The sequence below is a fragment of the Ranitomeya variabilis genome, chromosome 2, assembly GCF_051348905.1.
Source record: "Ranitomeya variabilis isolate aRanVar5 chromosome 2, aRanVar5.hap1, whole genome shotgun sequence".
Classification (NCBI taxonomy): Eukaryota; Metazoa; Chordata; class Amphibia; order Anura; family Dendrobatidae; genus Ranitomeya; species Ranitomeya variabilis.
In genome coordinates, this window is record NC_135233.1 from 378,755,547 (window position 1) to 378,781,448 (window position 25,902).

A 25,902-nucleotide genomic window follows, 5' to 3' on the forward strand; every position below is an offset into this window, starting at 1 on the left:
ACCGGCATGGAAGTGACAGAGGAGCAAGGTTAAATAGCGACTCCCACATCCTGATGGGAACAGGTGAACAGAGGGGATGATGCACACAAGTTCAATTCCACCAGTGGCCACCGGGGGAGCCCAAAATCCAATTTCACAACACAGCCAATGTCAGGAAGGTTTCATGGGGTCACATACTGACCTGTATAACGGGCCGGCCCACAATAGCCGTATACAGCCAGAGTCAGGAAAGTTTCATGGGGTCACATACTGACCCGTATACCGGGCCGGCCCGCCATAGCCGTATACAGCCAGTGTCAGGAAGGTTTCATGAGGTCACATACTGACCTGTATACTGGGCCAGCCCGCCATAGCCGTATACAGCCAGAGTCAGGAAGGTTTCATGGGGTCACATACTGACCTGTATACTGGGCCGGCCTGCCATAGCCGTATACAGCCGGAAGGTTTCATGGGGTCACATACTGACCTGTATACCGGGCCGGCCCGCCATAGCCATATACAGCCAGTGTCAGGAAGGTTTCATGGGGTCACATACTGACCTGTATACCGGGCCGGCCCGCCACAGCCGTATACAGCCAGTCAGGAAGGTTTCATGGGGTCACATACTGACCTGTATACCGAGCCGGCCCACCATAGCCGTATACAGCCAGTGTCAGGAAGGTTTCATGGGGTCACATACTGACCTGTATACCGGGCCGGCCCACCATAGCCGTATACAGCCAGTGTCAGGAAGGTTTCATGGGGTCACATACTGACCCGTATATCAGGCCGGCCCGCCACAGCTGTATACAGCCAGTCAGGAAGGTTTCATGGGGTCACATACTGACCTGTATACCGGGCCGGCCCGCCATAGCCGTATACAGCCAGTCAGGAAAGTTTCATGGGGTTACATACTGACCTGTATACTGTGCCAGCCCGCTATAGTCGTATACAGCCAGAGTCAGGAAGGTTTCATGGGGTCACATACTGACCTGTATACCGGGCCGCCACAGCCATATACAGCCAGTCAGGAAGGTTCCATGGGGTCACATACTGACCTGTATACCGGGCCGGCCCGCCATAGCCATATACAGCCAGTGTCAGGAAGGTTTCATGGGGTCACATACTGACCTGTATACCGGGCTGGCCCGCCATAGCCATATACAGCCAGTGTCAGGAAGGTTTCATGGGGTCACATACTGACCTGTATACCGGGCCAGCCCGCCATAGCCGTATACAGCCAGAGTCAGGAAGGTTTCATGGGGTCACATACTGACCTGTATACCGGGACGGTCCGCCACAGCCATATACAGCCAGTGTCAGGAAGGTTTCATGGGGTCACATACTGACCTGTATACCGGGCCGGTCCGCCATAGCCGTATACAGCCAGAGTCAGGAAGGTTTCATGGGGTCACATACCTGTATACCGGGCCGACCCACCATAGCCGTATACAGCCAGTCAGGAAGGTTTCATGGGGTCACATACTGACCTGTATACTGTGCCAGCCCGCTATAGTCGTATACAGCCAGAGTCAGGAAGGTTTCATGGGGTCACATACTGACCTGTATACCGGGCCGACCCGCCATAGCCGTATACAGCCAGTCAGGAAGGTTTCATGGGGTCACATACTGACCTGTATACCGGGCCGGCCCGCCATAGCCGTATACAGCTAGTGTCAGGAAGGTTTCATGGGGTCACATACTGACCTGTATACTGGGCCGCCACAGCCATATACAGCCAGTCAGGAAGGTTTCATGGGGTCACATACTGACCTGTATACCGGGCCGGCCCGCCATAGCCATATACAGCCAGTGTCAGGAGGGTTTCATGGGGTCACATACTGACCTGTATACCGGGCCGGCCCGCCATAGCCATATACAGCCAGTGTCAGGAAGGTTTCATGGAGTCACATACTGACCTGTATACCGGGCCGGCCCGCCACAGCCGTATACAGCCAGTCAGGAAGGTTTCATGGGGTCACATACTGACCTGTATACCGGGCCAGCCCGCCATAGCCGTATACAGCCAGAGTCAGGAAGGTTTCATGGGGTCACATACTGACCTGTATACCGGGACGGTCCGCCACAGCCATGTACAGCCAGTGTCAGGAAGGTTTCATGGGGTCACATACTGACCTGTATACCGGGCCGGTCCGCCATAGCCGTATACAGCCAGAGTCAGGAAGGTTTCATGGGGTCACATACCTGTATACCGGGCCGGCCCGCCACAGCCGTATACAGCCAGAGTCAGGAAGGTTTCATGGGGTCACATACTGACCCGTATACCGGGCCGGCCCGCCATAGCCGTATACAGCCAATGTCAGGAAGGTTTCATGGGGTCACATACTGACCTGTATAACGGGCCGGCCCACAATAGCCGTATACAGCCAGAGTCAGGAAAGTTTCATGGGGTCACATACTGACCCGTATACCGGGCCGGCCCGCCATAGCCGTATACAGCCAGTGTCAGGAAGGTTTCATGAGGTCACATACTGACCTGTATACTGGGCCAGCCCGCCATAGCTGTATACAGCCAGAGTCAGGAAGGTTTCATGGGGTCACATACTGACCTGTATACTGGGCCGGCCTGCCATAGCCGTATACAGCCAGTGTCAGGAAGGTTTCATGAGGTCACATACTGACCTGTATACTGGGCCAGCCCGCCATAGCCGTATACAGCCAGAGTCAGGAAGGTTTCATGGGGTCACATACTGACCTGTATACTGGGCCGGCCTGCCATAGCCGTATACAGCCGGAAGGTTTCATGGGGTCACATACTGACCTGTATGCCGGGCCGGCCCGCCATAGCCATATACAGCCAGTGTCAGGAAGGTTTCATGGGGTCAAATACTGACCTGTATACCGAGCCGGCCCGCGATCACATAACTGTGATGTCACCGAGCGCCTTCCTCACTTCTAACCTTGGAAACCACAATGATAATGAAAGGTTTGTATCATCAGTGCAGTTTGTGGCCCTTGTTAGTGTCGGGGCTTCGCACAATTGCCCAGTTTCCCACCAGCTGTGTAGAAATCCGATGAGCCAATCATGAGAAATCTAGTGCAGAAATCATATGCAAAGTAGACTGGAAGTGCAGTGTGGGCATGACAATATACTCTTCTTCCTTCACTTCTCCCATCTGACCTCACCTTCCTCTCACTGACTGACACATCCGCTTCCCACTCTGTCACCTGGGTGGCTGACATCTCACACATGCCCCATTACTGCCCTGGGGTCGGCCCCACGTGTGGGTATATACATCACTGTTGTACTGTGCCTGCGTCTCCCTAGCAGATGTGAAAATGCAGGTTTTTGGCAGGTCAAATGGACGGCTGATGCTCTGTCTAGTGGTGATAAAAATGATGGGTTCTGACTAAAGTTGAGATTGGTAGCACCATGGTCTGGTCGCCATGATGGTAGTCCGTGGCTGCAGGACCAGAACACTTCGAACCTCCTGCCTACGACATCGGCGGCTTACAGCGTGTCACCTCTCCAATGCCATGATGTTGCAGAGTCTAGGCCTCTGCTCCGGTGGTCACAGACTACCAACATGGTTTCCCAATGATAGAGCAGTCTCATTGATCACTATATGGCCGAACAAAGTGCTGGTTCTTCAGGGTATATGATCTTTAAGATTCAAAATCCTATTTCTCAGCACCACATCGTCCTGTGCTGCCGAGAACAATCGCAGTCTATGTACACAGACAGGCTATTAAATTACCGCCAATTTCTGCTGCTCATATCCTGACGCTGGTCGACCAGTGTAAACAAGCTCTTTTTGTCTCTACTACTAGCAGGTCATGATTAAGGATTGATGAGTTTTGCACCGTCTTTCCTTATAGACTAAATAACCTTTTTTAAATTTAATTATCCTAGTTCTGAACTTTTATCCTATACTTTATGACTTTGCTTCCTTGTCTCCTACACACTGTGTTGCTGGTATTTCACTGCTCTGTTTATGCTCCTTTAGAAGCTGCTTTCACCTGCTGCTTGGTACTGTATTCAGCCAATGTACAGGACTCCTCCTGTCTGAGCCTCTCTCCACCCCTGAGCTCAGACAGGGTCACTCGTGTACACGGTGCGCTTCTTTTATTTTTATGATTGGCTTGGTTAGTAGTGTTAACCCCATGGAAACTTGCTCCCATCCGTGTGCTGCTTGTTCACACTGGAGACATTTAACATCAAGTAGTGATTACGGGGGGGCGGATTGTACAGACATCATCTTCCTAGTCTGAAATGGCTGATACCAGAGAGCAATAAATAGCTATGAAAATGCTCTGACAACGGGACACAATGTACGTCGCATAATTGATATTAATCACAAGATGATGGCTGACCGCTCGGGCCATCTTCAGGCATCTCAGGGGCTTTGTGGGGCCATCATACACACGCTGGGGTCGGCCATCTTCATCTATATTTCAGCAGCAATTATCATCATGTCTTCTAAGATCTGATCAATTTCTGGGGTCAATATTAAAGCGGCGTTTGCCGATATGTCTAATATTGACCTCATTGATTTTAATCAAATTTTACTGGAGGCCACGGGGCGAGTCCCACCGGGACCGAGTCAGATATCTCTGCAGTCCAGGCAGTGTGTGACCAGAATAAGGCAATTCACCGACGGCGGCTTATTATACCGCACAAGCCGCGGGCTGACAAGGTTTGATCTTTGACCCCCCCTGACTATAGAAACAGTTTTTGGGGGTTTTGCATAAAAAAATAAAAAATAGACCCCTTATTTTTCCTAGTACACATTAAAGACATAGGCAGTTTGAGCGAAGCACTGGAATCTACAGCCATGAAGGGGTTAATAGGAGGGGAGGGGTGCTTTTATACAAAGGGAATCTAAAGACAGTGACAGTCACCATGGAAACCAGGGAGGCAATTTCTAAAATCATTAGAAGATACAGGAAGGAGGGGGGGGGGGGGTTACGGGAGAGGAATAAACAGGGGGACTGACAGCGAAGGAGAAAATTGAAGCAGAGAAACGAAGGAGGGGGGTGCAAAACAGAAATAAAGACAAGAGGAAAAGAAATAATAAAAGAAAGGGCTTCAGCAATCAGGATGACAAAGTTAAAATAAAATAACGAGACCCCCCCCTCGATGCCGAAAGGACGGGGGAGGGACAGGAGCAGCAATAACAGAGGAGACCAGGAAGCGGTTTCTTAGTGATTCCTTTTAATAAATGTGAAAGAAAAAAAATAAATCTGATTCTAAACCCCCCCAAAAAACATAATTAACAATCGAAAGAAACCAAGAAGAGACCCCCAACAAAAAAAAAATAGAGGGAGCAGAAAGTAATTATGATAATACACTCAACACAATGTCTCCCCCAAAACGTAGCGTTCTACAGCCCAGAATCGGGGGCCAGAGAGTACAGGGGGAGAGGGGGTTGTGTGTTCGTACACGCTCAACCTACAAAACACACACACTCGCATGTATACCCCGTATGTACAAAGACTCATTCATACACGGTACTCCCGAAATGGGCCCAGGCACCTATACCATCAAGAAGGCAGACAAATATTATTGCACCATCGGCAAAGACCTCGGTGGTCTTAAATATTTGAGTCTCATCATCACTGATTACTAGTGAATCGATGTGGTATGGCCAACGAAATGATTGCCTGGATTGGGCCGGGTACACTTACTTAATTGCATGAGCAGAATTAACATTTTTGGAAGGTCTACCTCATACCTTGTCCTTACCTAATACGTCCATACAGTGGATGATACGAGTCCAATATACAAATATGAAGAGCGCCAATACAATTGGTAAAATCTAAATGGGATCACATTTTCTCAAGCTCGGAAGACAGTCACTCCACCCGACCCACCATGAATGGAAAGAAAGGAGAAATCTACTGCTGGACTCTTCTAGCATTAGCTTATCTCACTTAAAAACAAAAAGATAAGGCATGTTGAAATCAAATAAGCCTGAACCCCCTCCACCCCTCACCGATATGTGACTTCAGGAGAATGAGGACACCATCACATTAGATAACTGGCAGGTCCTGCCGAAATTAGTGAGTTCAGCTCACATCTATCTACTGTATATGGTGATGTCTGGACTCCGAGATTATTTCACCAAATAATGATGGTTACAGAGTCCTTTAGGTACTCTGGAAGAACCCATAATTTGATCTTTGAGAAACCACTGATGGACAAAGTCCTCCTGACGAGGATGAACATGTTCTCCTTGTCAACTGGTGCTGGAGGTCAAGTTGAGCCTAGACTTTTTGTTTTCTCTCAAATCCTTGGCTTCTGACCTCAATGATCAATTCAAAAATAAGGAACACGGACTAAGAATGGATGAGAACTTGGAAACAAGTCAATATAGGTGTAGAATGTATACCACAGTGTCTACAAAAGTATTTATTGACCCCTAGAGATCAACATGGCCACATCAGGGACCTTAAGTAAGAAGAAGTAAAGGTCTGGAACATCCTCTATGTAGACCAGCAGATGTAAAACTTACACTGCACCATTAATATCGAGCTGTCATCCTACAGAATGGTGGAAAATGTGGTTCAATTATCTGTTTCGGGCACATAATTAATGTTGGGGTGTCCTCACCTGTAGGAGGTAAAGCTACATGCAAAGAGTAATCATTGTAGTGGCCCAAAGTTACCTATTGGTGGAAAACAATTATTTTGAAGGAACTCGGACACATCTGATGTCTGTACGGTATCTTACCATGACCAACCCTTGCTTTCCTCTCTCAAAATATCAGCTTTAGAGATGTCTGGTTGACGCTTGCCTTCCTCCATAGATTTAAAGTGCCCATGTTATTGGGAGAAAACCTTTCTCTACATCTATGGCTAGTCAAGAAATACTGGGATTATGCCCTGAGAAGAATACTATGCTGATGACTGAATTAACAAAGTAAGTGACCAAACCGGGAAAGTTATGACCAGTGGTGGCCAAAGGCTCCATCACTTCCCGGGTCGGTCCCACGCAGTAGTTTCCATTAATGTCGTTCCGCTTTTTAGTATCTCTTTATTGTACCAATTGTGTCAAGTACCAAAAGTCATCCGACCCCGTATGTATATTTGGAGTGTAAGATACAGTTGTGTCTCTACAAGTATACCGCCACTCCCGAGCATTCATCCACACCCTCATGCACACCCATGAACGTCATTTTATATGTATGTACACCAACACACGTCCCCCCTCTCCAGTTCTGTAACTTTTTCTCCAAAAGCAATATGAAAAATAAGACACCCCCCAAAAAAAAATCCCCACAAAGTTTTCTAAAACCATCCATATTCATAACCCAGCACCCCGAAAAATAGAAGAAAAAAAGATAAGCGGGTGTGAAGGGGATTAGAGGGAGACAAAATTCTCACACACCTCACTGCCACCCCCCTTGTAGAAGTGAGAGATATATATAACTTTATTTTTTTTCCCTTTGGAGGTAGTCAAACTTGCGAACGCGTGAACAAAAAGAAAACTCAGAAAAAAAAAAAAGAAAAAAGTCTTCTCTATTGGTTATGTGAGCCGCTATGAGGTAATAACGCTGTTCTTTGATTGGCTGAGCCTCAAAGGATTCCGGGTAGATTCTGGAGGGAAGGAGTGAGGAGAATAAAGTTGTATTTTTTTTTCTCTTTACTTTTTTTTGTTGCTTTCCCTCCAGCTTTGTAGCTCTTTTTTTTATTTTCTGGATTTTTTGTGATGCCTGTATTTATGTTGTTCCTCCTCGTGTAGCTTCTCCGCACTATCTCCTTCCCTCACTTTTTAATCCTTTTGTCTCTTAGGTTTGCCACAATGTGTAACTTTCGTCATTTTTCCTCATTAATCAACGTTTTTTTTTGTTTTTTTTTTAATGACCCTCTAATAGCAACTCCCGTTTTCAACCTCCTCTTTACTCGGACTGGATGACGCTACCACCAACCAATTTTGATATTTTTTTACATATTTTTTTCCAGCCCATGATGATATGCTTATGTAATACATTCATATTGTTCCACCGCACAGTTTAGGTTGGTGGATACCTTTTACGCAGGATAATATTTAGTTGTCCACTTCCTTTTGGAAGTAGGAAGTCATCAACTTCCATTCATTTGACAATCTTTAGTTCTTCTAACAATCCTCATTCCTGTTGAAATGGTAGAAGGGACGAGCCACCATGTTTTCGATGTGTTCTTAAGACCATGGTACCCTACCATGACGGGAATGTTTTTGCTTCTGCACTCCATTTCCAAAAATAGGTCCTCATAGTGTTGTTCAGCCAAGTTCTTAGACCATGGTACCCTACCATGACGGGTATGTTTATGCTTCTGCACTCCATTTCCAAGAATAGGTCCTCATGGTGTTGTTCAGCCATGTTCTTTTTACTGGATCACGCTTGTGGAACTGATGCCTTTTTTCAACAAAGTGGTGAGCGAAGATTTCGGTCTAAGTAAGAGGGGAACAAAAGAGAGGTCCCACACTCTATGTCCTGTTTAGACTCAAGTTACAGAGTTCAGTTTGTGGACAGACCATAGTTTTTGGAGGGGCGATAGGGGAGAAGCTTAGAGAGGAGGAGAGTGCTCAGTTAGAAGTGTCGGAGTGTACACTGCCTGGTCCTTCTGTTGGGGAAGTGACAGAGGAAGGGGTGACGGCCTCTTGCCACCCTCCATTGGCCTGAAAACAATGAAAAAAACATAAATTAAATATATACATTACACTTTAAAAAACGACATACTCTTAAGCCAAGCCACGATACACATTAGGCTAACAGAGACCATACCCAGGTTTGGCCATCACTCTAAAGTGTTTGGGAGCCCGGTCAATTTATTAGCAGAGGAAATATTTATCCGGCATGACCAATTTTGGATTGCCGATCACACAGCCTCCCAGAGATAAGCCACCAACAGACATGTCTGACCACGGCTCTCTCCTGGAAAACATGAGTACTCGGCCAAAAACCCCTGTGAATGGGAGAGACGGCTGGCCACAACAATCAGCCAAACCATCATTGTGTATGCAAGCTTTAAGCTCAATTTCTAATCTTACCCGAATTTCCCGAGGGCTGTACATTTGATTTGCCGATAAACTGTCACTGTAACCAGGGCCCATCGTGTGACGTAAGGATTCCACCTTGGAGGAAAATATACATTACGGGTTAAGGACAATTTGAAGGTTAAGAAAAGAAGAAAAAGAAATGGAAAAAAAAAGAAGTGGAGAAGAGTAAAAAATAAAGTGTGATGGGAAAGTATACCTGGATAACAAACAGGAAAAAAGATGTACAAGATGGAGAATATGTATAGAATAAGGAAAGCACAAAAAAGCAGTTAAGGGGACCTAAAACTGACCTGTGAGGTGGGGTAAGAATCCCCGTTTAAGCCCTGCATCGCCATGAACATGTCATTAGATCCAGACAAGTTGAATGAGCCACCAGAACCTGAGAGAAGAACGAGATAGAGGAGAAAATATAGAAGATTGAAGGAGCACAGTGGTGGATTAAAAAAGACAAAAGATGATGGAAGGAAAGAGGTGGAAATCCAGTTTACAATGAACCATGGTTGAATCAAGAAAATGTAGTCCAAGATCAAAACGAATGAAGACATCAAAAGATTAAAAACCAAGGTTACAAGAAATAACAAAAGGTGGGAGTAGATAGTAGACCATTGGAACAAAAATTCTAGTAATAGGTCGAAATTTGGGTTATATGGAAGAAGACAGAGTGGAAGATCAACCGGAGGTGAAGGGATGGAAGGTCAATAAAGTTTTGGTGTAGAGAATGTGTGTTGTGTACGGGGCCAAGGTCAGACCATTGGGGATGAGTACAGAATTGGGTGGGAATTTGAGGTTCAGTTATCCAAGTGAAAAAAAAATTTGAAAGAATTTGCAGAACAAGTTAAAAAGAAGAAAGAAAAATTGGATGAACGTGACAGAATGTAAAAAAAAAATAAATTGTGAAGGAACATTGGGGGCAACCTACCGGCAGATGTTGGTGTTGTTGGAGAATTGGCTCCACTGTGGCCTCCCTGCGTCACAGTAACTGCTGTCTTCACTGCGTAGATGTTGGCCTCCTCTTGAAATTTTCCAATGTTTTTCTTGTACCTAATTCTTTTATTCCCAAACCAATTGGACACCTGTAAAATGGAAACGATACAGCATTTATCCGTATTCTAGATCTGCCAACCTACTTTTCGAAAGACAGTATGAAAGCACTAAATTGAAAAATTATTAAATTCTTAGAATGTGTCCCGAGAACAACCAGTGAATATAAGTTGCCCTATATTCGACCATAATACAGTGATCCTTTACCTGTGATACAGTAATACCACACTTCTTGGCAAGTTCCTCTTTTGCTTCTTCACTAGGATAAGGGTTACTGAGGTGCGAGTAGAAGTACTCGTTGAGGACTTCCGTTGCCTGCTTACTGAAGTTCCTCCTCTTTCGTCTAAAAAGGAAAAAAAGAGTAATAATTGTATGTACTACATACTTCTCATGAACCCATAAGAATGATCCATTCTACTGTCCTTTACAAAGCCCAAATCCAACTCTTCACTCAACACACCTTGCATCCAAGAACCGAGAGCGAAGGATCATGACTGCTTCACACGTGGACTGCTTAAGCTGCATTTGGATTGAACTAAACTTTCGATGGATAATCCCAACCATCCTCTCAATCTCTTTGGGGGAGATGGGTCTGGTTCGACTCTGTTCCCTTAAAAGGTTCATGACGTGTGTGGTGAACTCATTACATGCCTGAGGAACAAGGAAAAAAAAAATGTTCCCCAAAATTTTTCTTCAACACTATCACATTACTGGTATGACATTACTGGTACTCTTTATCCACCTCACCTGCTCATACTTCTCCAATTCCGCATGGTAAATTTGCCTGATTTGGGAAAGTTTGTTCCTGTAATCCGAGTGTTCTATAGAGTTATCTGGAGAAACTCCACCGGACGCTGCAGCAGCTGCGGCTGCTGCCGCTGACCCTCCACCCTTCTCTGGTCCTGCTACACCTTCTGCTAGCAACATATTGTCCAAGCGCATCAACTGAGGGTCAACAGGTTCTTCTTCCTGATTATTTCGTATACTGAGACCTGGGAAAGGAGTGAAAAAAAAAAACATTGGTGAAGTAGGACCTGAATAGACCACCATGACCTGGCAAGACAGAGGAAAAAAAAAACACTGTAAGACATCAATAGGCTGCTATGATACAATAAGTGGCCTTATGAGGAAGCTAAAAAAAAATCACAGTACAACGTCAAGGGGATGGAGGAAAACACCGGTCAAGTAGGATATCGATAGTCTGCTATGATAAAAGAAGTGTACCTGAAAAGAGGGAAAAAACACCATAGGACAACACTAGGCCACTACAGTACAAAAAGAGGACCTGGGAAGAGGGAAAAAAACATTGTAAGACATCAATAGTCTGCTATGATATAAGAACTGGACCTAGAAAGAAGGAAAAAAACACTGTAGAACATCACTAGGCTGATATGATACAAGAAGTGGTCCCGGGAAGAGGGAAGACAACACTGTAGGACATCAATAGGCTAATATGATACCGAAAGTGACCTGGAAGGAGGAGAAAAAATACTAGGACATCACTAGGCCATTATGATGCAGAAAGTGACCTGGAAGGAGGAGAAAAAATACTAGGACATCACTAGGCCATTATGATGCAGAAAGTGACCTGGAAGGAGGAGAAAAAATACTAGGACATCACTAGGCCACTATAATGCAGAAAGTGACCTGGAAGGAGGAGAAAAAATACTAGGACATCACTAGGCCACTATGATGCAGAAAGTGACCTGGAAGGAGGAGAAAAAATACTAGGACATCACTAGGCCACTATGATGCAGAAAGTGACCTGGAAGGAGGAGAAAAAACCCCACGGGTCAAATTTGATATCAACAGACAACTACGATACAAAAAGTGTGTTGAGCCGAGGTTGGTGTTGATTGCATCCATGGAGCAAGGAGGTGAAACAGTGAGGGAGTCTGATGGTGTCACACTTGGATAATTTCACGAGGAACATGAGGGTAAAAAACAATAGCCAGGAATATGCCAAATACTACGTACGCTCCCTCACAGATTCATACTGTGGGTGTATCCGAAATATTGAGAGGCTTCATAAACCGGACATGTTGGTACATGACCACCCATAACACCTACGTCACCATTCACACAGTGTCAGACACGGGCCCACCCATACGTAGCCCTTGTGAGTGGGGATTTTACGCATCTACAATCCTTCGTAGACTTGGAAAAGGAAAGATCTTACTGCGCAATGTGCTGAGGCTCATAGATGGTTTTTTTTGTTGTGCGTTTTGGATGGACTCATCTAAAATTAATATTAAATTCTTAATCCGATGATTTAGTTAAGCGGCATTATTAGGTGGCTGGCACAAAACCCAGGAATCCAGGAAGTGCGGATGCCAAAAAAGCAATAAAACTAACCCGCGGACACTACGCAAATTCTCAGGGCAGGTTTACAGTGTAAACATTGAGGCTACCCGGTGACTAGACGGCGGGCAGGCACAAACTGAGGCAAAATATCATGTGTGGCGGACAGCAAGGCCTAAATACGCCCTGCGCACGGTTACAGGCGGTAAAGAGAAATAATAGAAGCGTATAACGTCTTTCTTTTCATCTTTCATTTCAGAAGTGTGAGCCTTCACCCTGAACACACAGCCTCAATGGCTGCCGCGTTTCCTGTCTTTCCAGCCCTTCCCCCCTCTCAGCCAATCCACACTCTCAGACAAGCAGAGGCTCCCAGCCACCGTCGCTGTGGAGACGACCTAGCGACGACCTTTTCTCCCGCCACAGCAACGGCAGAGGAAACATGGCTGCCATAGCAACCAGGGGAGGCGGTGGTGGTTATGGTGGGGGTAATACAAAATGGGGAGAAATAGTGAAAAAAAAAGGGGCAGATGACTGGTGACAGGCTGAGGGACTCGTCGGGGGAACATCTGATGATTATACACACTCAATGAGGGTCGTGTAGCTACAGCGATGCCACAGAAAATGGCGCAACTTGTACTGACAAGAAAAATAAATATGGCAAAACCATCTGTAATTGTGAGCCCCAATGTGCACATATCGGGGGTTTCCCGTGTCCAATAGTACGGAAAACACACATTACAGCATCAAAATTCCTCATGGTTCCAGTTTCTGGAGTCGTTGGGACCCTCGTGTGTGGGCCCCCGGTGTGCGCCGTCAAGACCCGAGAGTGGCACCACGGCGTCGTAGGTCACAGCGGCCTACACTCCAGGCTTTATGGCCACATCACATTGAAAAACAACCAAACTTGCCTAACATTTGTCTCAGGTCTATGGCCGGACGTAGAGGAGGAGAAAAGCATCTGAAAGCCGCACTCCCTCCTACTGCGAATTGCATGGGTCACCTGTCGATTGCCGTACATTTGTAAAGGGACCTCTTACAGGACGGCCTAAACAAGACGCTGCAATATTGCGATGTACGGTAAAACTGACGACCTCCTATGAAGCTTAGCGGCAGGCTGAGTACATGGCAGAAGACGGGCCTTCAGATATTAACCCACCGGCAGCCCGCAATGGTGTCACGGGGATGGTGATGGCCTTCAGAACCAACGTTTGCCATACTGAAGCCTTCTGAATGCCATTGTCATGCTCGATAGCGGCATTTAACAGGTTAAACTGTTGTACTTGGAGCTGGCGCCGAATGTGTCGGTTACTTAGCCGGCTATGTAACAGCTCGCAGCTAGTGGCTGTACTGTGCAGTGATCGGCGCCTGCAAGCACCACCGTAAGTGCCGGTCTGCTTATGCAGAGCGTAACAGGTGGGATGAGTTTATCATCGACTACTGGACTCTGCATAGGCAGCAATTTCAGAGCTCAGTATAATTAAGTGAGCATTGTCATCTCAGTCACTGCCTATGCAGAGCGCAGCAGCCAATGACAAACTCGTCTCCACTACTGCGCTCTGCAGTGGAAATGACAGAAGAAATCACAAAGCTGAGGATAATGAAGTGAGCTTTGTCATCCAAGTCACTGCCTATGCAGAGCGCAGCAGCCAATGACAAACTCGTCTCCACTACTGCGCTCTGCAGTGGAAATGACAGAAGAAATCACAGAGCTCAGGATAATTAAGCAAGCTTTGTCACCTGTCGTTGCCTATGCAGAGCGCAGCAGCCGATGACATGCTCATCTCTACTGCTGCGCTCTGCGTAAGCGTCGATGGAAATGACAGAAGAAACCACAGAGCTCAGGATAATGAAGTGAGCTTTGTCATCCAAGTCGTTGCCTATGCAGAGCGCAGCAGCCAATGACACTCTGGGAGTGTTAACAGTTCATGGTCTAGGGGGCAAAAAATGCTGGACCCCCGCTATGCCACTGCCAGCGCCGTTACATGTATGGCTCCACACATGGCACTGTCCAATCAAAAGGCTGCGAACGACGGTTCAAGAAAACAAAAAAACATTCTTCCAAATCCTTTGAAGAAACTAAAAACTCTTCCAAAACCTCCCCCAGTAAGGAGCGTGTTCCTGGACGGTTTCCACTAGAAAACGCGCACTGTCTGCAAAAACCTCTGTGTGCACAAAGCCTTATACAGATGTTCAAAAATTCAGAAATTTCTCTAACCATATTTAATAGAAAGTGCTGATAGCGCGGCGCTCGGAGGACGGCGGCTGTGGAGGTGCTGCGGACGATCCCTGACCAAAGCGCGGAGCAGACGGCGCCGGCCACATAGCAGAGGTTGTGTTCCTATGTGCAGAGGGCTGTCCAGCGCTTAACGAGACCTGATTAACGAGCCTCCTTGTTTACTCTCCCAGATGAACCAGATTCATAACAGATAATTACACTGCCCCCCCTCACAACCCTGTCACAATTATGTAATTAACACCGAGATATTAATGGGGAGGCCGGGCAGCGGCGTGACACGGATATTATCCGGCACACACACGGCGGGGGCACAGCTGTGCCGGCGGATATCACAGACTGGCACGCCAGGTAATGCCCATTGTATGCGTCTGCTCGGCTCACCAGCCCTCAGCCGCTCTGCGAGACGCTGATGCTTTTAATTACTCCGACGGTGTAGAAAGTGGCAGTAGATGGCGGCTTATTTCACCAAATACAATCAGCCTTCAGCTGATCTTATCTCCATGTGCTGCGCCAGATGTCTCATTCACACCTAGGGCCAAAGCCGGCAGATATTTTAAGTGGAAGGTTTTTTTTTATATGAATGTAGGACCAAAACTCCCAGCAGTTGCTCAAAAAATGCTCTGAAGTGCTCTGCTCAGCAGGAAGAAGCACTTGCACAGAGTGGTGTTTGGCATTGCACAGAGAGTTGTACAGGCCTGCGTATGAGTGTTTGCACATAGTGGTGTATGGGCTCACACATGATCGCTTGCACATAGTGGTGTAGGGGCTCACACATGATCGCTTGCACATAGTGGTGTAGGGGCTCACACATGATCGCTTGCACAGAGTGGTGTAGGGGCTCACACATGAGTGTTTGCACAGAGTGGTGTAGGGGCTCACACATGATCACTTGCACAGAGTGGTGTATGGGCTTGCACATGATCGCTTCCACAGAGTGGTGTAGGGGCTCACACGATCGATTGCACATAGTGGTGTATGGGCTCGCACATGATCGCTTCCACAGAGTGGTGTAGGGGCTCGCACATGATCACTTGCACAGAGTGGTGTATGGGCTTGCACATGATCGCTTCCACAGAGTGGTGTAGGGGCTCACACGATCGATTGCACATAGTGGTGTATGGGCTCGCACATGATCGCTTCCACAGAGTGGTGTAGGGGCTCGCACATGATCACTTGCACAGAGTGGTGTATGGGCTCGCACATGATCGCTTCCACAGAGTGGTGTAGGGGCTCACACATGATCACTTGCACAGAGTGGTGTATGGGCTTGCACATGATCGCTTCCACAGAGTGGTGTAGGGGCTCACACGATCGATTGCACATAGTGGTGTATGGGCTCGCACATGATCGCTTCCACAGAGTGGTGTAAGGGCTCGCACATGAGTGCTTGCACAGAGTGGTGTAAGGGCTTGCACCTGATCACTTGCAGAGTGGTGTAGGGGCTCGCACATGATCGCTTGCACAGAGTGGTGTAAGGGCTTGCGCATGAGTGCTTGTACGGAGTGGTGTAGGGGCTCACACATGATCGCTTGCACAGAATGGTGTAGGGGCTCACACATGATCGCTTGCAAATAGTGGTGTACAGGCTCACACATGATCGCTTGCACATAGTGGTGTACGGGCTCACACATGATCGCTTGCACATAGTGGTGTAAGGGCTCACACATGATCGCTTGCACATAGTGGTGTAAGGGCTCACACATGATCGCTTGCACAGAATGGTGTAGGGGCTCACACATGATCGCTTGCAAATAGTGGTGTACAGGCTCACACATGATCGCTTGCACATAGTGGTGTACGGGCTCACACATGATCGCTTGCACATAGTGGTGTAAGGGCTCACACATGATCACTTGCACAGAATGGTGTAGGGGCTCACACATGATCGCTTGCACATAGTGGTGTACGGGCTCACACATGATCGCTTGCACATAGTGGTGTACGGGCTCATAGATTTATTATTGTTCTTGTACACCACTCTGAGCGTGCTTATAGCAGCGCTGAATGCTTCTGTGTGCCCTGCAGATCACCTCAGAGCAGTTTTTCAGTGATTGGTGGAGGCCTAATGACTGGACACGCACCGGTATAACATATTAATAACATGACAATCTTTATCGGGCCGTCAGACCTCCACCCATTTCTTTTACATGACAGGTGGGATGTTTCATTCCGGTTGCTGGATGTTCCTGGGCAATATGTTGGTGCGGGGCCCAGTTGCACCTCTGGGACACTGGAGCAGAGCTTGTATAAATACTGGTGCGCAGTGTACAGACGCCGCCACTACAGCCGCCCCCAGGAGTAAAGCAGCGCGTGGTCCATCGATGGCCCACTCCACATCTCCCACCGGAAGACACGAGGAGACAACAGCTGGTATCAGCCATCGGTGCCGGTCCGTCGAGATTCCTCTCCTTCCCTGACCTACAGTCGGTACATGACTGCTTCGTCACTCTCTCCAGGATGTAGGATTTCTGTCACCGCCGATATGTTATTCTGCAGGCTGCAATTTATTTTTTCTCACCAATTCAACAGATTTTTTGTTGCCCAGAAACCCTTGTTTGTAATTGCTCATTACACAGATACACTCGAAATTATTCCAAGAAGCGCTCGGATTATTGTCCTATCAACCGAGAAACTAATTGTGTTTACGCCCATCATAGCAGCGGAGTCTGCCGCCTGCCAAGTTCTGGCAGATATGGTGAGCGCTCCGATTCCAGGCACATTATACTTATACCCGTCAGGACAATCCTCTTATACAGGAGGCCATTTGTCCTTACAGAGACCACCAGCTGGCGTAAGGAGACTTAAGGTACCGTTACACTAAACGATTTACCAACGATCACGACCAGCGATACGACCTGGCCGTGATCGTTGGTAAGTCGTTGTGTGGTCGCTGGGGAGCTGTCACACAGACAGCTCTCCAGCGACCAACGATGCCGAAGTCCCCAGGTAACCAGGGTAAACATCGGGTTACTAAGCGCAGGGCCGCGCTTAGTAACCCGATGTTTACCCTGGTTACCATTGTAAATGTAAAAAAAAAAAAACACTACATACTTACATTCCGGTGTCTGTCAAGTCCCTCGCCGTCAGCTTCCTGCACTGACTGTGTCAGTGCCGGCCGTAAAGCACAGCACAGCGGTGACGTCACCGCTGTGCTCTGCTTCTACTTTACGGCCGGCGCTCACAGTCAGTGCGGGAAGCTGACGGCGAGGGACGTGACAGACACTGGAATGTAAGTATGTACTGTTTTTTTTTTTTTTTGGACATTTACAATGGTAACCAGGGTAAACATCGGGTTACTAAGCGCAGCCCTGTGCTTAGTAACCCGATGTTTACCCTGGTTACAAGCGAACACATCGCTGGATCGGTGACACACACACCGATCCAGCGATGACAGCGGGTGATCCGGCGACGAAATAAAGTTCTGGACTTCTAGCTCCGACCAGCGATGTCACAGCAGGATCCTGATCGCTGCTGCGTGTCAAACACAACGAGATCGCTATCCAGGACGCTGCAACGTCACGGATCGCTGTCGTTCTCGTTGGAAAGTTGCTCAGTGTGACGGTACCTTTATAGGCGAGGCATTGCTTCTTGGGAAAAGGGATGCAAATTGGCTCTCCTCCAGGAGGAAGGAAGCTGACTCTCTAGTGCCAGCCTAGGCCTTCCATCCAGCACCTTGCTCTGAACTGGTAAGAACTTCAAAATATCGGTCTACGGATTGGCGTTTTTGACTTTTGTAGAAGCCTCGGGTTTGGCTAAATGTCTCCAGTCACGTGGCAAGGATGATAAAGAGTTGGACCTCCAGTAGGTGACATTAGACAGCTAGATTTATTCCTCCTGGAGGAAAGCAAATTTACAACTTCCTAAAGGGTTGGAGCTGAGGGGGAATCGCTTCTCAAAAATGACCCTCAGAGATGATGGCTCATTCAGTCATGTCACTGCCACCCGGGTTGCCCCATGCGCTCGTCCTCTGGCGAAAACAGGAATGGACCTGACTAATTGCCCCTCGGTTGGCAGCACCAGGCGCCCAGCAGCTGTTCTTTACCTTTTCATTCATTTGTATCTGGACCTGCATTTCATCACCTATGGTCACCTACGAGGCCACATGGTGCCAGTCACAGGCGGTCCCTGTATTGTGTTTCTGTTGCTTCTTCTGCGTATTTCCAATTAAATAGACTTGTGAAATGTTGGCAGGTCGGGCTCCGCCACAGGGATAATGGCGCAAGGCCAATGCCCGCAACTCTCTGCCAAATCTTACACCAAGACTCAGTATAACAAATGGTTCAGGTCCTCGGACTGTTATATGAAGAAGGTACCGACAAGATGGAGACAGTAATCCATCAATATTAAAGGTCATAGCCTAAAAATTGTGCCCTATATCCGGGGATGCCGGAGGCTGCAATGTGAGCCAGGGGTACCTCAGAGCAGAAATCCCGTCAAAACTCATACACCCTATTGGAAAATTCTGAGTTAAAATAGGCATTTTGGGGTCCTCATGTAGGGAGAAACTACAAAGAGCACCTCTAGCTCTGGAGGACCTGTCCTGTCCCGGCTGACACAGAAAACCCACTGAGATGAATGGACACCCAGGCAATACTTAATTTCCCCACTGGTGGCGCTGCAGGGAAAATGCACTGAGTTGCATCATTCTGGAAAGGTGCCCAGGGCACAGAAAGTGCCCACCCAATGGCCACTGAGACGATAAAGCTCTCACTCTGTATTATAAAAGCAATTGTTACCATCCACCTCTCGTGTCTCCCCTTTTCCTCATAGTTTGTAAGCTTGCGAGCAGGGCCCTCATTCCTCCTGGTATCTATTTTGAACTGTGATTTCTGTTATGCTGTAATGTCTATTGTCTGTACAAGTCCCCTCTATAAGTTGTAAAGCGCTGCGGAATATGTTGGCGCTATATAAATAAAAATTATTATTATATAAAGTCTGCTTTGTCATCTTGGTTGCTGCCTATGCACAGTGCAGCAGCCAATGAGAAATGCAGCAGTGACAGTATTGAATCCTGTGCTCTGCACTTTGCTCTCCGACAGTTCCCCACCTCTCCTCTCACTTTTAATTGTGTCAGAGGGCAGACAAAGACTTGCTGGGAAACTTGCACCAAATGAAGAAAGGCCCCCCCCCTTTAAAAAAAAATAAAACACTAACAATACAACAAAAAAATATTACATACTTTCACAACCTTATCCAGGGCTAGTGCTATGACTACGGTTAGGGTTATGACTAGGGTTAGTGTTACGGCTAGTGCTAGGGTTATGAGTAGAGTTAGAGCTAGTGCTAGGGTTATGACTAGTGCTAGGGTTATAACCAGGGTTATGACTAGGGTTAGTGTTATGGCTAGTGCTAGGGTTATGACTAGGGTTAGTGTTACGACTAGGGTTAGGGATAGTGCTAGGGTTATGACTAGGGTTATGGCTAGTGCTAGGGTTGTAACCAGGCTTATGACTAGGGTTAGTGTTATGGCTAGTGCTAGGGTTATGACTAGGGTTAGGGATAGTGCTAGGGTTATGACTAGGGTTATGGCTAGTGCTAGGGTTGTAACCAGGCTTATGACTAGGGTTAGTGTTATGGCTAGTGCTAGGGTTATGACTAGGGTTAGTGTTACGGCTAGTGCTAGTGTTATGACCAAGGATAGTGTTATGGCTAGTGTTAGTATTATGGATAGTGCTAGGGTTATAACTAGGGTTAGTGTTATGGCTATGGTTAGGGTTATGGCTAGTGCTAGGGTTATGACTAGGGTTAGTGATATGGCTAGTGCTAGGGTTATGACTAGGGTTAGTGTTATGGCTAGTACTAGGGTTAGTGTTATGGCTAGTGCTAGGGTTATGACTAGGGTTAGTGTTATGGATAGTGCTAGGGTTATGACAAGGGTTAGTGTTATGGCTAGTGCTAGGGTTATGACTAGGGTTAGTGTTATGGCTAGTGCTAGGGTTATGACTAAGGTTAGGGTTATTACTAGGGTTAGTGTTATGGTTAGTGCTAGGGTTATGACTAGGGTTAGTGTTATGGCTAGTGCTAGGGTTATGACTAGGGTTAGTGTTATGGCTAGTGCTAGGGTTATGACTAGGGTTAGTGTTATGGCTAGTGCTAGGGTCATGACTAAGGTTAGGGTTATGGCTAGTGCTAGGGTTATTACTAGGGTTAGTGTTATGGATAGTGCTAGGGTTATGACTAGGGCTAGTGTTATGACTAGTGCTAGAGTTATAACTAGGGTTAGTGTTATGGCTAGTGCTAGGGTTATAACTAGGGTTAGTGTTATGGCTAGTGCTAGGGTTATGACTAGGGTTAGTGTTATGGCTAGTGCTAGGGTTATGACTAAGGTTAGCGTTATGGCTAGTGCTAGGGTTTTAACTAGGGTTAGTGTTATGGCTAGGGTTAGTGTTATGGCTAGAGCTAGAGTTATAACTAGGGTTAGTGTTATGGCTAGTGCTAGGGTTATAACTTGGGTTAGTGTTATGGATAGTGCTAGGGTTATGACTAGGGTTAGTGTTATGGCTAGTGCTAGGGTTATAACTAGGGTTAGTGTTATGGCTAGTGCTAGGATTATAACTAGGGTTAGTGTTATGGCTAGTGCTAGGGTTATGACTAGGGTTAGTGTTATGGCTAGTGCTAGGGTTATGACTAGGGTTAGTGTTATGACTAGTGCTAGGGTTATGACTAGGGTTAGTGTTATGGCTAGTGCTAGGGTTATGACTAGGGTTAGTGTTATGACTAGGGTTGGTGTTATGGCTAGGGTTAGTGTTATGGCTAGGGTTAGTGTTATGGCTAGGGGTTAGTGTTATGGATAGTGCTAGGGTTATGACTAGGGTTAGTGTTATGGCTAGTGCTTGGATTATGACTAGGGTTAGTGTTATGGCTAGTGCTTGGGTTAAAACTAGGGTTAGTATTATGGCTAGTGCTAGGGTTATAACTAGGGTTAGTGTTATGGCTAGTGCTTGGGTTATAACTAGGGTTAGTGTTATGGCTAGTGCTAGAGTTATAACTAGGGTTAGTGTTATGGATAGTGCTAGGGTTATGACTAAGGTTAGGGTTATGGCTAGTGCTAGGGTTATGACTAGGGTTAGTGTTATGGATAGTGCTAGGGTTATGACTAGGGCTAGTGTTAGGACTAGTGCTAGAGTTATAACTAGGGTTAGTGTTATGGCTAGTGCTAGGGTTATAACTAGGGTAAGTGTTATGGCTAGGGTTAGTGTTATGGCTAGTGCTAGGGTTATGACTAGGGTAAGTGTTATGGCTAGGGTTAGTGTTATGGCTAGTGCTAGGGTTATGACTAAGGTTAGGGTTATGGCTAGTGCTAGGGTTTTAACTAGGGTTAGTGTTATGGCTAGGGTTAGTGTTATGGCTAGTGCTAGGGTTATAACTTGGGTTAGTGTTATGAATAGTGCTAGGGTTATGACTAGGGTTAGTGTTATGGCTAGTGCTAGGGTTATAACTAGGGTTAGTGTTATGGCTAGTGCTAGGATTATAACTAGGGTTAGTGTTATGGCTAGTGCTAGGGTTATAACTAGGGTTAGTGTTATGGCTAGTGCTAGGATTATAACTAGGGTTAGTGTTATGGCTAGTGCTAGGGTTATGACTAGGGTTAGTGTTATGACTAGTGCTAGGGTTATGACTAGGGTTAGTGTTATGGCTAGTGCTAGGGTTATGACTAGGGTTAGTGTTATGACTAGGGTTGGTGTTATGGCTAGGGTTAGTGTTATGGCTAGGGTTAGTGTTATGGATAGTGCTAGGGTTATGACTAGGGTTAGTGTTATGGCTAGTGCTTGGATTATGACTAGGGTTAGTGTTATGGCTAGTGCTTGGGTTAAAACTAGGGTTAGTATTATGGCTAGTGCTAGGGTTATAACTAGGGTTAGTGTTATGGCTAGTGCTTGGGTTATAACTAGGGTTAGTGTTATGGCTAGTGCTAGGGTTATGACTAGGGTTAGTGTTATGGATAGTGCTAGGGTTATAACTAGGGTTAGTGTTATGGCTAGTGCTACGGTTATAACTAGGGTTATGTCTAGGGTTAGTGTTATGGATAGTGCTAGGGTTATAACTAGGGTTAGTGTTATGGATAGTGCTAGGGTTATGACTAGGGTTAGTGTTATGGCTAGTGCTAGGGTTATGACTAGGGTTAGTGTTATAACTAGGGTTAGTGTTATGGCTAGTGCTAGGGTTATAACTAGGGTTAGGGTTATAGTTAGTGCTAGGGTTAGTGTTATGGCTAGTGCTAGGGTTATAACTAGGGTTAGTGTTATGGCTAGTGCTAGGGTTATGACTAGGGTTAGTGTTATGGATAGTGCTAGGGTTATAACTAGGGTTAGTGTTATGGCTAGTGCTACGGTTATAACTAGGGTTATGTCTAGGGTTAGTGTTATGGATAGTGCTAGGGTTATAACTAGGGTTAGTGTTATGGATAGTGCTAGGGTTATGACTAGGGTTAGTGTTATGGCTAGTGCTAGGGTTATGACTAGGGTTAGTGTTATAACTAGGGTTAGTGTTATGGCTAGTGCTAGGGTTATAACTAGGGTTAGGGTTATAGTTAGTGCTAGGGTTAGTGTTATGGCTAGTGCTAGGGTTATAACTAGGGTTAGTGTTATGGCTAGTACTAGGATTATGACTAGGGTTAGTGTTATGGCTAGTGCTTGGGTTATAACTAGGGTTAGTGTTATGGCTAGTGCTAGGATTATAACTAGGGTTAGTGTTATGGCTAATGCTAGGGCTAATGCTAGGGTTATAACTAGGGTTAGTGTTATGGCTAGTGCTAGGGTTATGACTAGGGTTAGTGTTATGGCTAGTGCTAGGGTTACTGTTATGGCTAGTGTTATGGCTAGTGCTAGGGTTACTGTTATGGCTAGTGCTAGGGTTATAACTAGGGTTAGTGTTATGGCTAGTGCTAGGGTTATGACTAGGGTTAGTGTTATGGCTAGTGCTAAGGTTACGACTAGGGTTAGTGTTATGGCTAGTGCTAAGGTTACGACTAGGGTTAGTGTTATGGCTAGTGCTAAAGTTATTACTAGGGTTAGTGTTACGGCTAGTGCTAAAGTTATTACTAGGGTTAGTGTTACGGCTAGTGCTAAGGTTATGACTAGGGTTAGTGTCATGGCTAGTGCTAGGGTTATGGATAGTGCTAGGGTTATGACTAGGGTTCAATGTGTAAACTATATTTTCTTGGGGGGACAAGGAGTTCCACACTCGACTGATTGGATGGACTGTTAATGGTCTATGGGTTAGAGGTGCAGAATCGTTGCTGTGCTCCTGGAGGCGGTGACCTGCACTCCGCCACTGCCACGTCTGTACGCACCATACAGGTAAACCATGCGGCTGCCATGGGACCCCTCGTGAGGGAAAAAAATATACTAAAAATACAGATTACCCATATACATACATATTCGGGTGGGATAAAGAGTGTGTGGGGACCACTGCAGGGAATTAGTGTATACAATACATGGCTGAGGGGGAACGGCAGACAACGGTGGCGGGGACAGCAGAGAGGGTCAGAGGAGGCAGCCAGGGGAGATGGAGGCCGCACAGGATTATATGTGCGCACTGTCAGACATCTGATCTGTTCGTGCCCTCCCCCCGCTCCATTATCAGCCTCACAGTGGGGGGGGGGGGGCGCTCATTAAATAGGAGAAGAGGAGGAGGGGAGATCCAGGGTCCATGATCCACTATTGTTACAGAAATGATTGGCCGCCCCCTGTTCTCCATCGGACGGCCTCGTGTACCCTTGTAAACAGGCCTGTACCCAACATGTGCCCCCATAATAATCTAATATGGCCGCTAGTGACAACTATCTTAGTACACGACGTTCCTCGACATCACAGCCCATCAGAAACCTGCACGTACATATAGACCCTATGACCCTAACTAATTAGCGCTGCTCCTTGAGTAGCCATCAATTGGCGCGGAGCGACATGACGGGGCAGGTCCGTCACCTCCGTTGCCATAGTAGCCAGCAGGAGGAGAGGGCAGAGAGCAGCGTGCCCGCACCCCTCGTCCCCTGCCCCGCTCTGCCTGTCATGGAGCTAGTAACCAAAGAAAGCCTCCCCGCTGGGCAGATGGGAGGAGAGGAGCCAAGAACCACCATGTACGGCCGCCATCGACAGGTTCAAAGAAGCAAAGCCGCCTAATAATGGAGCTGCCGGACACAGATATGCTTCTAAAGCCAATCATAAGTGTATGGACTTAAGCTGACAGCGCAGCCCGCTGCTAACATGGCGGCCATTACATTCCCCCAGAGATACACTGCAGAAGAGGCAGATTTGCCATTCAGGGGTCCAAAAAAGCTGTGCGACATCCATCTTCAGGCAATGCTATACGTGGCCATATAGGTTTGGTTTTATGAGGTTCTGCAGCAGCTGAGGTGTACAATGAGGTTCTGCAGCAGCTGAAGTGTGTATTATGAGATTTGCCAGGGGTCCAGAAAAGCTGTGTGACCTCCATCTTTAGGCAATGCTATAGGTGGCCATAGAGGTTTGGTCTTAGCTGGGTTACAGCCCCCTACTATGGTGTACTATCCAGTGTCCAAAAGTGCTTTACAATTTCCAAATAATGCAACCGTACAGTAATGCAGCCATACAGTGCCCGTCTAATGAAACTGTACAGTGATACAGCCATATAGTGCCTATATAATGCAACCGTACAGTAATGCAGCCATACAGTGCCCATATAATGAAACTGTACAGTGATACAGGCATATAGTGCCTATATAATGCAACCGTACAGTAATGCAGCCATACAGTGCCCGTATAATGAAACTGTACAGTGATACAGCCATATAGTGCCTATATAATGCAACTGTACAGTAATGCAGCCATACAGTGCCCGTCTAATGAAACTGTACAGTGATACAGCCATATAGTGCCTATATAATGCAACCGTACAGTAATGCAGCCATACAGTGCCCATCTAATTAAACTGTACAGTGATACAGCCATATAGTGCCTATATAATGCAACTGTACAGTAATGCAGCCATACAGTGCCCGTCTAATGAAACTGTACAGTGATACAGCCATATAGTGCCTATATAATGCAACCGTACAGTAATGCAGCCATACAGTGCCCATATAATGAAACTGTACAGTGATACAGGCATATAGTGCCTATATAATGCAACCGTACAGTAAGGGTATGTGCACGCACACGTTGCGGATTCTGCTGCGGATTTTTCCGCAGCGGATTTGGAAAATCCGCACTGCAAAACCACTGCGGTTTTCACTGCGGATTTTCACGCGGTTTCTTCTGCGGATTTTCAACTGCACTTTCCTATTGGTGCAGGTTGAATACCGCTGCGGAATCCGCACAAAGAAGTGACATGCTACTTCTTTTAATCCGCAGCGTTTCCGCGC

General features: G+C 46.7%; 2 protein-coding genes across 4 annotated transcripts in view; one reads left to right on the plus strand and one right to left on the minus strand.

Moving 5' to 3' along the window:
- The window catches only part of GPSM3 (G protein signaling modulator 3), a 134,717-nt gene that overhangs the window by 21,071 nt on the left and 87,744 nt on the right, over positions 1-25,902 (plus strand). The gene's annotated exons all lie outside the window — the stretch shown is intronic.
- Positions 5,134-25,902, minus strand: part of PBX2 (PBX homeobox 2) — a 31,704-nt gene continuing 10,935 nt past the window's right edge. Inside the window, exons 3-9 of one of the 3 annotated variants that reach the window (XM_077286121.1) lie at positions 10,772-11,016; positions 10,485-10,675; positions 10,232-10,367; positions 9,903-10,056; positions 9,274-9,362; positions 8,975-9,058; positions 5,134-8,602 (exon numbers count right to left, since the gene is read on the minus strand). In XM_077286121.1, coding sequence (XP_077142236.1) covers positions 8,510-8,602; positions 8,975-9,058; positions 9,274-9,362; positions 9,903-10,056; positions 10,232-10,367; positions 10,485-10,675; positions 10,772-11,016 — 992 coding nt within the window. In that variant the 3' untranslated portion in view covers positions 5,134-8,509. The remainder of the gene's footprint in view (positions 8,603-8,974; positions 9,059-9,273; positions 9,363-9,902; positions 10,057-10,231; positions 10,368-10,484; positions 10,676-10,771; positions 11,017-25,902) is intronic. The other 2 variants (XM_077286124.1, XM_077286123.1) reach the window with 2 other exon arrangements.